Source organism: Gymnoscopelus microlampas (genome assembly GCF_963454915.1).
Source record: "Gymnoscopelus microlampas genome assembly, chromosome: 19".
Classification (NCBI taxonomy): Eukaryota; Metazoa; Chordata; class Actinopteri; order Myctophiformes; family Myctophidae; genus Gymnoscopelus; species Gymnoscopelus microlampas.
Window position 1 is genome coordinate 46,489,550 of NC_139956.1, and position 13,669 is coordinate 46,503,218.

Consider the following 13,669-nt stretch of genomic DNA (forward strand, 5'->3'; position numbering starts at 1 on the left):
TATTTTTTACTCAAATCTTTGCTTCTGGGGGTCCCTGGAACACAATATTTTTACCTTAATACATATAATTGTGGGGGTCCTTGACATGAAAAAGTTTGAGCACCAGTGATATATTGTAGCAACATACGTTTTTTTTTAAGAAAACAGAAAGGATTTATTTTTTAACCCATTAAGACCTGGAACTGTGTCATTTTTAGATTTGAGCTAAAAAGCATTATTTTACACTTTGGGCTATTCAAAAATAGCAGATATACAAGCTCATAGCGCGGCACCGAGTGCCGCGCTACGAGCTTGTAGATCTGCTATTTTTGAAAATTCGTGAAAATGTGTGCAAATCTTTGAATATATATATTTTCAAAGCAAACATTTTGAACTCAAATCTTTGCTTCTGGGGGGGTCCCTGGAACAACATATTTTGAGATGGGGGGCCTGCGGCCAAATACATATAATTTTGGGGGGTCCTTAACATGAAAAAGATTGAGCACCACTGATATAGAAACATACGTTTTTTTCAGAAAACTGTTGGGATTTAGAAGACATTTGTAGTCTTCAATCGGCTTCAGGTCTTAAAGGGTTAATGGGTTAGGGTCCCAGTCTCGAGAGATATAAATGGCATCAAATGGGTGGTCCCTGGGCCTAATGAATATCAAGCTGGGGTGGGGGGGGGGGGGTCATTGAAATGAACAAGGGTTGAGAACCACTGGGCTAGTTTTGGTCATGAGACGATAACAGAAGGAACGTCTTTACTCGTTCCACTGTCGACTCGACGCTCCCCTCCAGGCTCCATATGGAAAAGTGAGCAGGAGGGATGGTGGACAGATGTCTTTTTTTTTGTGTGTGTGTGTGGGGGGGTTTGTTGTTGTTTTTATCCGCTCTGGCCGTCCCCCCGGACAGGCTCCAGCACTAACACCTTACACTCCCTCTTGGCGATCTTGTCCAGGGAGAGGACGGGCCTCTCGGGGGGCAGGTAGAGGGCCCGGCCCACCGGCGAGCCCACCGGCGGCGTGATGGCCCGCCGCTCCATCACGCTGCCCGTCCTGTGGAGAAAGAAACGCACACTTTTAAAGACCTGGTTGAAATGGCTTTTATTTTGAAGTTTCAGTCTGAAACGGCATTCACCCGTTTCCTAGGCTGTGTGTTTTCCACTTCCTGTCGATTTCATTGGATATCATTGGTCGTCTGACCAGTTTCATTGGATTTCATTGGATCAAATCGACAGGAAGTGGAAAACACAGCCTAGGAAACAGGTGAATAGGCTCTATGCACAGCAGCCATATTATCACTTCCTTTACAGGTGTTACCAATGATACTAATGAAGGCTCTGTTCCATTTAGTCTAGCACAGTGGTTTCCATGACCCCCATAACTCTCAGAGTTACACACCTGTAAGGGGCCATTTGGAAGCCCATGAGGGTCCCTGGACCCCAACTGTAGACCCACTGGTGTAACAGTGTGTTTCCAGTGAGCCAACATCCACAATATCAGCACCCTGACTCTGTTTGACCAGAATGGAACAGAGCCTTCATTAGTATCATTGGGGTAACATCTGTGAATGTCTTCATAATATGGCTGCTGTGAATAGAGCCTAATAGCCTGTATGTTTCTGAACCAATCAGAAGGGTCCCATCCCCTCGGGCTATGGGAAGACGTTAGCCAGAGAATGCTATGTTTGTAGCCTTTATCTCACGCAGCCTGAGGGAGAAAGAGATGGACAGAGTGAAGCGTGTTTATGTTAATACGTTGCTTATTTTCTCACCTTATGCGTGTATCTCAATGTTTTCAGACACATATTTGCTTGTACTGTTTGAGTTCAAAACGAGTAATGCACCGTACGGCCGTCATCTTGAGTTGGATAAAGAACGTAGCAGCCACAGAGTTAAAAGATAATAGAGAAGGCGCCGGAAATCCCCGCCCATCCACTTGCATTGAGTTGCTCACACAGCGCATATACTCCCTTTTCACCCCTTCTTCCGGGTTGGGAAATGTGACGGGCGGGACCTAGGCTATTTGGGGCCTATGTGACGCGTTTTGCGTCACCTCTCGTGAGTCGAGCCCATTGGTCGAAAACCGTTTTCGCTCGTTCATGTGTCTGACCCCGGCCGTAATAAGCCGCAGTACCACCAGTTGAACAGCCAACATGTCCAATGCGCTACACTGCTCCCTCTGCGTTCTGGGGGCTCGGTAGCCGCCCCAATTGTGTCTCCCTAATTAAAACCAGGTGCGAGTGGAGGAACGTGAGCTATGGGAATTAAACAGGTGAATAAAATCAAGATTCATTTATCGTTTCCGTTCCTATTATGATGACACGATCTGGACACTCACACCGACACGGTCGAGCCGCTTGGCTCGACCGGCTATTTCTGGTCAAATTAGGCAATACCAGATGGTGCTGGATGTATGTTGTTATATCATTGCTGTTGGGCAGAAACCTCCTATCTCCATTTTAACTTAGTATTAAAAAATATATATATATTTTTACATTACATTACATTTTTATTCCACACTTCTACAGAGATACATCACATACGCACTGTAGATACATTTACCGTTAAAAGTATGTTTGTTTCCGTAAATTAACACCCTGCTTGATCATACGACAGCGTCACACAAAAGCATCAAAAGTAGCAGATACGCTCATGTACAAGCTATGTATTGCATCGTGGCACATTGTGAACTTGTAGATCTGCTATTTTTGCTATTATTTGAACATATGAGGTTTCCACCCGACAGAGACAGAGATAATGTTGGTTCTCTAGTCAAGTGGGGTCCGGGGACCCCCAGGGTCCTCCTTGAGGGCATACAGAGTGCCGCGCTATGAGCTTGTAGATCTGTTATTTTTGAAAAATCTTGAAAATGTTTTAAAGGCCAACATTTTTAACACAAATATTTGCTTCTGGGCGGTCCCTGGCACAACATATTTTCAGGTGAGGGTCAGCGGCCACTCAATTTGGGGGTCCTTGATAGGGTTGTGCCGATATATCGTCTCGCGATATATCGTGATACGTTTTCGTGACCATATGTATCGTTTTTAATAATAATAATAGAGCAAAAACAGAAGAATTTGTTTGTTATTCAAAAAATATATATTTTTTGCAATAATAATAATGCAAAAACAGAAGTATTTGTTTGCATTTGTTTCCCCCCCCCCCATATATTTTCATAATAAATATATCGTCGTATCGTATCGATATCGTGAGCCCAGTCGTATCGTATCGTGAAATTAGTGTGGGCACACCCCTAGTCCGTGACATGAAAAAAGTTTGAGAACCACTGCTCTAGTCGTGTGTTATGTTTGGGCATACAGTACCTCATGAGATGGGACCTGGAGGGCTGTTGGTGGGAGAAGCTCTGCGAGCGTCCCAGACTCTGCCGGTCCAGCAGGTCTCTGACGGCGGGGCTGGACGGCGAGCTCTTCCTGGACAGAGACAGGCTGAGGGGCCGCGCGTCCGCCGGAGCGCTGGACACCGACGCCGTGAACTGCAGCTTCAGCTTCATGTGTTGACTCAGCTGTGTCGGAAGACGAGACGCAAAGAAAACCACCAAATATGATACTTAAGACTTTGTATTAAACCCATTCAATCCGGGAACGCATCGGAGTCATTTTAGATTTCTTTGGCTATTCAAAAATAGCAGATCTACAAGCTCATAGCGCGGCACCGAGTGCCGATTGTTTCAAATATATGAATTTAAAGATTTGCACAAAATGTTTCAAGATTTTTCTAAAATAGCAGATCTACAAGCTCATAGCACGGCACTCGTATAATAGTTATAAATGTTTATATTTATATTTATGCATAACAACTTATAACAAGGTTTATAAAGTATTATAACTTATAATAATATAATGTATAAGTGCTGGTCATAATGCATGCATTATAAACTCAGTGGAACAGCACATTAAAACTACCAGGTAACACTTTAGCTGAGACGGAGACAGTGTAGGAGAGACAGACAGTAGGATATCTCAGACGAAGACCGTGTAGGACAGACAGACAGTAGGATATCTCAGACGGAGACAGTGTAGGAGAGACAGACAGTAGGATATCTCAGACGAAGACAGTGTAGGAGAGAGCAGACAGACAGTAGGTGGGGGCCACATGCGGCCCCCACCTTCACTTAACTCATTGAGTGCCCAAATTATTATTATCTATTTCTGGCCATTATGATTTTTTTATTTTTTCGAAGTAAAAAAAAGTGCTTAGGAAGCGAGATACAGCCTTTTTAAGTTTTAAGCTAAACAAGGTGTGGATGGAGCTGCAAATCTTCAGATGATGATATCTTGGGTTAAAAAAAACATTTTTTTTCAAAAAACACGTGAAACACGTTAATGGCCCGTTGCACCATAGCGGTAAAATACGCGAAACACGTTAATGGCACTCAATGAGTTAATGTGGCCCGCAGGTTAATATCGGATTACTGATTATGTCCAATGTATTTGTATTTAAGTTCATAAAGTTAACATAAGTATAGCTAAATGCATTTGAAATTAAATAAAAAATACTTTTCAGGATTCCAATTGAATAGGAATAGCAGAGCTTGTAGATCTGCTATTTTCAAACATTTTAGTACTTTGAATTCCGGACTTTTGCTTGTAACAGAGCATTTCTATATTGCAGTATTGATACTTTTACTTAAGTAAAATATCTGAGTACTTTTTCCACCACTGCGCGGTACAACCCCTGCACATTAGCAGGGCTGTCACGCTTATGACATTTTACGTGGCGATTAAGTGTCGCTCAAATAATTCATTGCGTTTCTGTTCGTTGAGCACTGGAACATTATGAATACAAATTACATTTCTGTTTGGCTTTCAGGCTGCGTGAACAAAAGGTGCACGGTGCAGATTATGACAAATAACTTACATCATTTAATAACTATACTAAAAAACCATGACTGGTGCAAATAGCTGAGCTATTTCCACTATTTATGTAATTTAATATTAATCGTGACAGGCCTAAACATTATGGTGCATTTTCAAAAATGTGTTATAAATACAACAAAGTCACATTTTGAATGTATAGTATAGTATGTCTGTATGTTTAGTGTTTGCCTCACTAAATGAATTGGATAGTAGCATAATGAGAAAACACACACTCTTTTTACAATTATAAATGATTACATAATCGTCTAATCCAGGGGTCTTCAACATTTTCAGGCCAAGGACCCCCTAGCTGAGAGAGAGATGAAGCAGGGACCCCCCCGCAGCGAGAGGCGTTGAGAGCTTGTAGATCTGCTATTTTCGGCTAATGTTCCCCTCAGAAAAGGAATTCTAGGGTTCAAATGGTTAATGTAAAAAAAAAAATCACACAAAGATTTGGCGGACCCCCTATAGTAGCTCTGAGGACCCCCTAGGGGTCCCGGACCCCCTGTTGAAGACCCCTGGTCTAATCGCAATTATTTCAGATAATCGCAATTATTTTGTCAGAATCGTTTCCATGTTCAAGAAATGTTCATCCATGAAAAAAGCAGAAATAGCAGATCCACAAGCTTACGACGCGTCACTTTGTGACGCGTTGTATGAATGTTTTCATGTCAAGGACCTCCAAAATTATATGTATTTGGTCACGGACCCCCATCTGAAAATATTTTGTTCCAGGGACCCCCCAGAAGCAAAGATTTGACTTCAGACTTCAATTTGTAATGGCGACGGCCCTGACAGTCTGTACCTCAAACAAGCCGGCCTTGAGTATCTGGAAGGCCACGGTGAAGGAGAGGGTGCTGCCCTTGCGACACTGGCCCAGGTTGTTGAGCGGAGACTGGCACACCACCGCTCCCACCCCGGCCTCCTCCGCACGACTTCCACGACCTGAAACCAGAAGAAAGAAAAAAAGAAACAGAATCCATCATTTTGTAGTAGTCCATGAGAAGAGAGAGGATAGAGGTACGGTGAGGGCAAAGGGAAAGAGAAATGGAGGTTAAAACATTCACTGCCAGGTGCTATTCATTCACGGATATATCCGTTTTTGCTTTTTTTGGGGGGAAAACGTCCAGAACCCAAGATAACGTGATCCGAAGATGTACTGCTCCATTCACCTCCTGGTTAACTTATTACTTTAAAATCCTGTATCTCGGCTCCTGTGTACTTTTTTACTTTTTTACTATGTATTTTTGGCGATACATGCATCACGATGACTTTTTTTTTGTTGTCACGGAAGCACAGCGATTTCCTCCGTGATTAGCAACCATCAGGGATCGATCATACTGGAGATAAATATCCTGTGGTTCTTGAAAAATTCGTCAGAATGCTTACAAATGCTGGCAGAGGCTAACTGCCAGCATTAGAAAGCCCCCGGCAGTGAATGTGTTAAATAGAACAAATAAAGAAACCGGGGAAAGCATATGTGTCATTTCAGATTTTATCTCTCTCATATATGTATATGTATATGTATATGTATATGTATATGTATATGTATATATATATATATATATATATATATATATATATATATATATATATTCTACAGTATGATTGGAAGACCAGTCAGATTGAAAAAGGAGCACTTGTTTAAAAAGGTGCATCCTTTTGACTACGATTGTGCAATCTTTTGTTGTTGAACATTACGTTTCTGTCAATCGATCGATAAAAAATCAATGGGAAACGAAGAGTGCGTCATACACAATCATGGTGACCGTCTTTTATAACTACTTAAACCCTATATACTGTATTTTGTTGAGAGAAGTGAGCCAAGAGTTCCAACCTTTTAATCCCCATCCGAGTGGGTCCGATTTTTGGGGATTTAGGGTGTCAAAGATATGACTTTACTAATCAAACTTACATTTGTTATTGAGATAACAATTCTATGATCACAGGTCGGATACGGAAGCTGTCTTTTGGTTTTGAACTACCCAAAACATAAATCTGATCCACTCGGATAGGGATTAAAATGTTTGAAGTCTTGTTTTCCCAGGCGGCCTCTCTTGACCCATTCAGCTATGGCCGCCCCGAATGTTCGCCTGGTACGGTGAATCCGAAACCTGTGGGCTGGGGCCCACTGGTGGGCCATGAGGGTACTGCAAGCGGGCCCCCAAATAATTGTCAAAACACTATGATTGTAATGAGAATATAACATTAAAATCTTGGAAAACAATGTGTTTACATTGTGATACCAATAAATGAGAACTTAAAAGCACACTACGTTGGTTCCATTGATCCACGCCGGAACACACTCCATTGATCATCATTAAAGGTTTCATGACATCAAATTTCAAAACAAATTTGGCTTGGGGGGGGGGGGGGGGGGGTTCTGAACATTTAATGGATTTTCTGTGGTGTGGGGTTTTCTGAATAATTAGGCTCCGAAAAGTGCCGTGATTGGCCCGTGGACTTTGATGTCACAGTTCTTTAATTCCGCCCCCTCTCCTCTCCTTCTCCTCTCCTTCTGCCTGTCAATCATCGCAGAGGCGATGATTGACAGGCAAAATCCTTCAACAGCGACACCCGCAGGCAAACAGTTTTTTTTCCCCATTGCAGGTGAAAAGCCCTCAGAACACAGAGAGAAAAGAACCTGCCATGGTTCACTGGAGTGGATTTTTCAGTTAAAACCTTTTACAACACGTTTGAAGGACCATAATAAAGACTTCAATGTTTTGTAAACCAGCATGTCATGAAACCTTTAAAATGAACATGCTCTGAACATGCACACGGGCCCGCAAACAAACGCTTTCAAGATTTTCAAATAGGCCCCCTGATCCGAAAAGAAGTTGGGGAACCACCGTCCTATCCCATGGCCAGAACAGGGGTTCGCTAGGGTTCATGTGGTTAATAAAGAGGATGTGAACACAGAGGCGTATTGTGAAGCGAGGAGGAGGACAACAACAGAGAATTCGCTCTTGAACGGAAACGACATGATTTCTCTGCCAGGGGGCCGTCATCCTCTGTTGTTTTTGTAAGCATCTTTTATAGAGGCTTCAGGGTGCTGCTGTTATCTGCTGCTTTCACTGGCTCACAACAATAACAACCACAGAAACACACTGAACAACACTGTCAACGTCTGTCCATAGACGATCAGAGAACAAACAGACGGCCCTGTGTTCTTTCTGTTAGTAACACATCCCCTCTCTATATTTCAACTTTTTATGTTTAGTTTTTTCCCGCCCATACATTAATGTCCTGCATCAGGGGTCTTCAACAGGGGGTCCGGGACCCCTAGGGGGTCCTCAGAGTTACTACAGGGGGTCCGCCAAATCTTTGTGATATTATTATTATTTTTTTACATTAACCACTTGAACCCTAGCATCCCTTTTTCTGAGGAGAACTTTCGCCAAAAAATAGCAGATCTACAACGCGAGGCGTTGTGAGCTTGTAGATCTGCTATTTTTTGGCAAAGAGTTATAGGTGTAGAGGGAAAAAAGAGCAGCAAACGTTTATCTGAAACACAATTTTATATAATGTAGAGGGGGTCCCTGCTTCATCTCTTCTCTCAGCTAGGGGGTCCTTGGCCTGAAAACGTTGAAGACCCCTGTCCTACTTCATAGTACAAGACTGTCGTACAAAAATGGACTGGAGACCATTGCCGATCTACGAGCTCACAGTGCGTCGCAATGTGACGCGTGGTGAGCTTGTAGATCAGCAAAAAAAAAAACGCTACTTTTGAAACATTTTGAAAGTGAAAGTGGTTAAGTCTGTTGGTGTTTTTTCTTTATATAAATATTTAACCCAATGAAGAGTATAGTGTCTAAATAATAACAACACCTGGAACAACGGTTATTTATTTCTATTTCCTGAAATGTAATGGCTTTGGACAGATTTTGGTTCTCTAACACCCCCCCATGCCACGCATGCACGCAAGCAAGACAGTGTGGCCACAAACATATTATGTACAACCCACGAGTGTGGAGAGCACATTGCTTTCCTTTTACATAATTTGTTTTTAATGAATATATTTTCTTTTAATCTTTCATAGCATAGCTGCTCGGTGTTTTAACTGTGGTGTATATCGTCTCTGTCGGGTGGAAAACTCATGTTCAACTAGAAAAAGTGTTCCTCGGAGCACAAGTCTCCGCCAGGTCAGGTAGATTATTGTGGCCTCCTGGTGGCGCTATAATAGGCCAATGTGAAAAGGGTGGCATTTCTTCCTGGGCCATGTGGGAATCTCTGTGGAAAATTTCACGGAAATCTCATGCTGCGTTCATGATTTGAAGCATTTTGTTCAAAATGAACCAATCCTGCAAACTTTGGAAGCCAATTTTAGCCAATCAGGATGGAATATGGATGATCCGTGTTGATCACATGGCTATAGAGATACTGTGTACCGATTTGCGTGTGGACAAAATCTGTGGGAGTAATAGCAAAAAATGTGTTTTGCAAAAGTCGGCCTCATGGTGGCGATATGACAGGCTGATCGGAAAAATGTGGGGCAGAGGTTCTGCTGTGGCATGCAGGGAGTGTGTGTGCGCAGTTTCACAGCGACCGGGCCAAAGGTGGCGGAGATGAGCTGGTCACAGACAGAAGGACGGACACACACACACACACACACACACACACACACACACACACACACACACACACACACACACACACACACACACACACACACACGGACAGGGGGCAAAACATACTCTCTCGCCTTGCCTTTTGGCCTGGCGGAGACAAAAATGTTACTTGCTCAAAAATAGCAACAATAGCAGATCTACAAGCTCAGCTATGTTTGTTACTTATGATCAAGTATACTTAGTAAATGCCCTCTATAGTATTGGTTCTCAAAGTGGGGTCCAGGGACCCCCAAGGGTCCTTGAGGGCATTCCAGGGGGTCTCCAGCAAAATGTGTTAATGCATTTTAACTCCTTTATCTATATTTTATACGTTGGCTATTCAAAAATAGCAGATCTGCAAGCTCACACTTTGTGCGGCGCTGCAAGCTTGTAAAAGCTTGGGGGTCCCTGGCATAAAATAAATATTCTGATGGGGGATCCGCGGCCAAATTTATATCAATTTGGGGGTCTTTGGCACGAAAACGTTTGAGAACCACTGCCCTATATAGGGTATTCATTTATAAAAAAACATATTTTATTATATTTATTTATTGTCTTGTCTTGAATGTCTGTATAGTGCTGCAAGCGTTTAGTCTTCTCCTGGACATGTTGTAGCAGGCGGCTCTTCTCCATTGCCATCGGCGTGCCATTATGTTTTATCTGCTTGTAAAAAACTAACTGACGTTCTAAAATGTTAATCTCCTCGTCGATTCGACTTTCAAAAGCGCCGTATGTTCATTTCTTCCCTTGTATTTATTAAAAGAAATGTTAGTTACCTCATTTCCCCTTGTTACTGGAGGGTGTTTACGGTAATTTTATTCCACATTAGCTCCTTGGGGTACTTCGTTGCCGTCAGGCAGAAAAAGTCTTATCTCCATATTTTGACTTTTTATGTTTTTTAGTAAATTAATGCCCTACTTCGTCACTACAATGTCACGAAAAATTGCAGATCTACAAGCTCGTAGAGCTTGTAGATCGGCTGTTTTTTTTTATTTGGATCCTATTTGGACAAAAGTTTCCACCCTACAGCAATGACTTACTTGTTTGTTTGTTTGTCTGTTTATATGTTACTGTGCTTCTATTTTATATGCTGTTCCAAACTAATTGCCCCCCGTGGGTATTAATGAAGTTGTTTTGAAGTGCCTTAACATTTCACAGTAATGCCAGTTGTGAATCTACATGTTGAGGCTGTTTAAGGGTACAAAATCTTAAATCTAGAGCAACCTCTGCGACAGTAACTACAATAGGGGCTGGGTAATTAACTCATTCAGTGCCAGGAATTAACTCTTTGACTGCCAGAGTAGAGTATTTTCATAAAGTACTCTCCCAGTGCCAGCGATTTTCGTGTTTTTTTGTTTTGTTATTTTGTTATTTAAATTCATCTAAGTTTGTCTGGCTGCGGTTTTAAACACATACGACAGATGACCAGCAGAGAGCAGCAAATAGACACCTCGATCACTCACTCACTCGCTTGACCCCCCCAAAACAGGCTCAAATAGTCCGTACGTCATAACCGGATGTGAAGACGATGACTGTTCGTCATCCAGACTAAAGACAATAGAAGTGGAGCTCTTTGTTCGTTTTTTATACCGTGTGAAAAAAACGTGTTTTTCCCTATTCTGGCCGAAAATGACCGGGGAAAAAAATGAGAACCGAGACGAGAGTCTCTTCTTTCATCCGGTTCTTTAGTTACCGGCAGTTGAATATAGCTTGTTTTCACCAAAGACGCAATCTGGGTGGGAAAAGAAATCAGAGAAACAAACATTTGTATAAATCTGATTATACGTTACACCCATAGAGTTAAAAATAATAGAGAGGGCACCGGATATCGCCTCCCGTCCACTTGCATTGAGTTGCTCACACAGCGCATGAAGCGAATTCACCCCTTCTTCCGGGTTGTAAAGTGTGATGGGCGTAGCCTATTTGGGGCCACTGTGATCCGTTCTGCGTCACAGAAGTGACGCGTTTTACGTCACAGAGGTGCGCGTCCCTGTGCGCAAGCTTGTGCGCAAGCTCGTGAGTCAAGCCCATTGGTCGAAACCGTTTTTGCTCGTACATTTGCAGTGGCCCCATCCGTTTTAAGCTGCAGTACCTACGAATGGCCAGCATGTCCATTTCGCTTCAATGCAAGCACTGGGTTCTGGGGGCTTGGTTACACCGGACCGGCTGGGTTTTATTTTTTTTAAGATCACGTGATTTCCGGGTGTACTCTTCTTCTGGAGTCCTAGGATCAATAACAGGTTGCGGAAGAGCACCCTCTATCATAATCACTGAAAACACCAAATGACGCCTATAGACGCCAATGGCACTGAAGCGCTGTATTTTAACCCTTTTAGACTTGGAACGCATCTGTGTCACTTTAGGTTTCATTGGCTATTCAAAAATAGCAGATATACAAGCTCATAGCGCGGCACCGAGTGCCGCGCTATGAGCTTGTAGATCTGCTATTTTTGAAAAATCGTGAAAATATTTTTTTCCGAAAAACTGTTAGGATTTAGAAAATGTTTAGAAGCGGCCTCAGGTCTTAATGGGTTAAATGACGTCACATGGCGTCAATGGCACTCAATGAGTTTACCGGAAATTATATCAAAAGCAATATTTAGACTTACAACCAAATAATCGAGAAGCAAGTTTTTGTTTATATATTTTTTTTCTAATATATCAACGAATCAACACAAAGAAATTGGAAATCGATTAGTCTGACTAACCACTTAACCCTGTATCATATTTAGTTGTACAAAGGTGGCACACAAATATAGTTAAAATAGCCCATGTACAAGCTCACGATGCGTCGCGTTGTGAGCTTGTATATCTGCTATTTTCCCTACATGTATGTATTTTTTATATTTGTTCATTAATTGCAATAGATGTACTTTTAATCCCAATAACACCAGCGTCAACAACAACAAAGCAAGCCAGGGTTTACCTAGAGCAGTGGTTCTCAAACCTTTTTTTATGTCAAGGACCCCCAAAATTATATATATTTGCATCAAAAAATGTTTGTTCCAGGGACCCCCCAGAAGCAAAGATTTGAGTTACAAATGTTCACTTTGAAAATATGTATATTCAAAGATCTGCACACATTTTAAGGATGAAAAAAACAGATCTACAAGCTCATAGCACGGCACTCGGTGCCACACTGAGTTTGTAGATCTGCTATTTTTGAATAGCCCAAAGTATGAAAGGTTAAAGTGGTTAACATTATTGTGATGCTATGTTAACACATTTTGCTGGAGACCCCACCAAGGACCCCTGGGGGTCCCCGGACCCCATTTTGAGAACCAATGACCTAGAGTTGAGCCGCCAGATGCCAAAGCGTTGAAGCCAAATGACATCCCCAGCGAAAGGCCTACTCTGTGTGGAGTTTGCATGTTCTCCCCATGTCTCCTAGGGTAGTTAATACCCTCACAAAAACATGTAGTAATCCTGGTCGCTATACTGCCTCCCCCTGGTCAGCCGGGGCGCCTGATGGAGGGGAAGGGAACTGGTTGGAATAACGTGTTCCTTCCACGCGCTACGTCCTACCGGGGAAAATCCCCCCTGTCAGGTGATAAGAAGGTCAGTTGGCTCTCATGCATTGATGGAGGCATGAGCTCGGCTCTGGGCTTCCTAGGCTGTGGGGGGAGTGTAGCGCCCAGGATCACTTAGAAATTGGGCACCGGGTGAAAAAAGGGTTACAAAATCGTGGGATAAAAAATTTAATAAAAGAAAAAAGAAATGCGTCGCTTAGATCTGCTACTTTTGATGCTGTTGTGTGACGCTGTAGTATGATCAAGTAGAGCGTTAATTTATTATAATCACTGAAAACACCAAATGACGCCTATAGACGCCAATGGCACTGAAGCGCTGTGTTTTAACACATTGGCTGCCAGCTTTTTTTTTTTTTTCCTACAGTAGGCTGCCAGACTTTTTCAATGAGAAAAAAAAGTACTTAGGAGCCGAGATACAGAATTTTTAAGTTTTAAGTTACAAGGAAGTGTCTGGGAGTCTAAATCTTCGGAAAATCATATCTCCTTGGTCTTTGGGTTTTTAAAAAAACAAAAAACAAAAAACTTTTTTTTTTATTTTTTTATTTTTTTGAAAGAACGCAGATCTGCGTCCTTGGCAGCGTGCGGGCTTTTGCGCAAATGAACGCAGATCTGCGTCCATGGCAGCCAATGTGTTAAATGACGTCACATGGCGTCAATGGCACTCAATGA

At 42.4% G+C, this 13,669-nt stretch overlaps 1 protein-coding gene across 1 annotated transcript in view; it reads right to left on the bottom strand.

The window, feature by feature from the left end:
* Nucleotides 1-406: 406 nt before the first annotated feature.
* The window catches only part of trappc14 (trafficking protein particle complex subunit 14), an 80,220-nt gene continuing 66,957 nt past the window's right edge, over nt 407-13,669 (bottom strand). The window contains exons 10-12 of the mRNA XM_084043365.1: nt 5,666-5,805; nt 3,307-3,506; nt 407-1,037 (exon numbers count right to left, since the gene is read on the bottom strand). Coding sequence (XP_083899491.1) covers nt 866-1,037; nt 3,307-3,506; nt 5,666-5,805 — 512 coding nt within the window. The 3' untranslated portion in view covers nt 407-865. The remainder of the gene's footprint in view (nt 1,038-3,306; nt 3,507-5,665; nt 5,806-13,669) is intronic.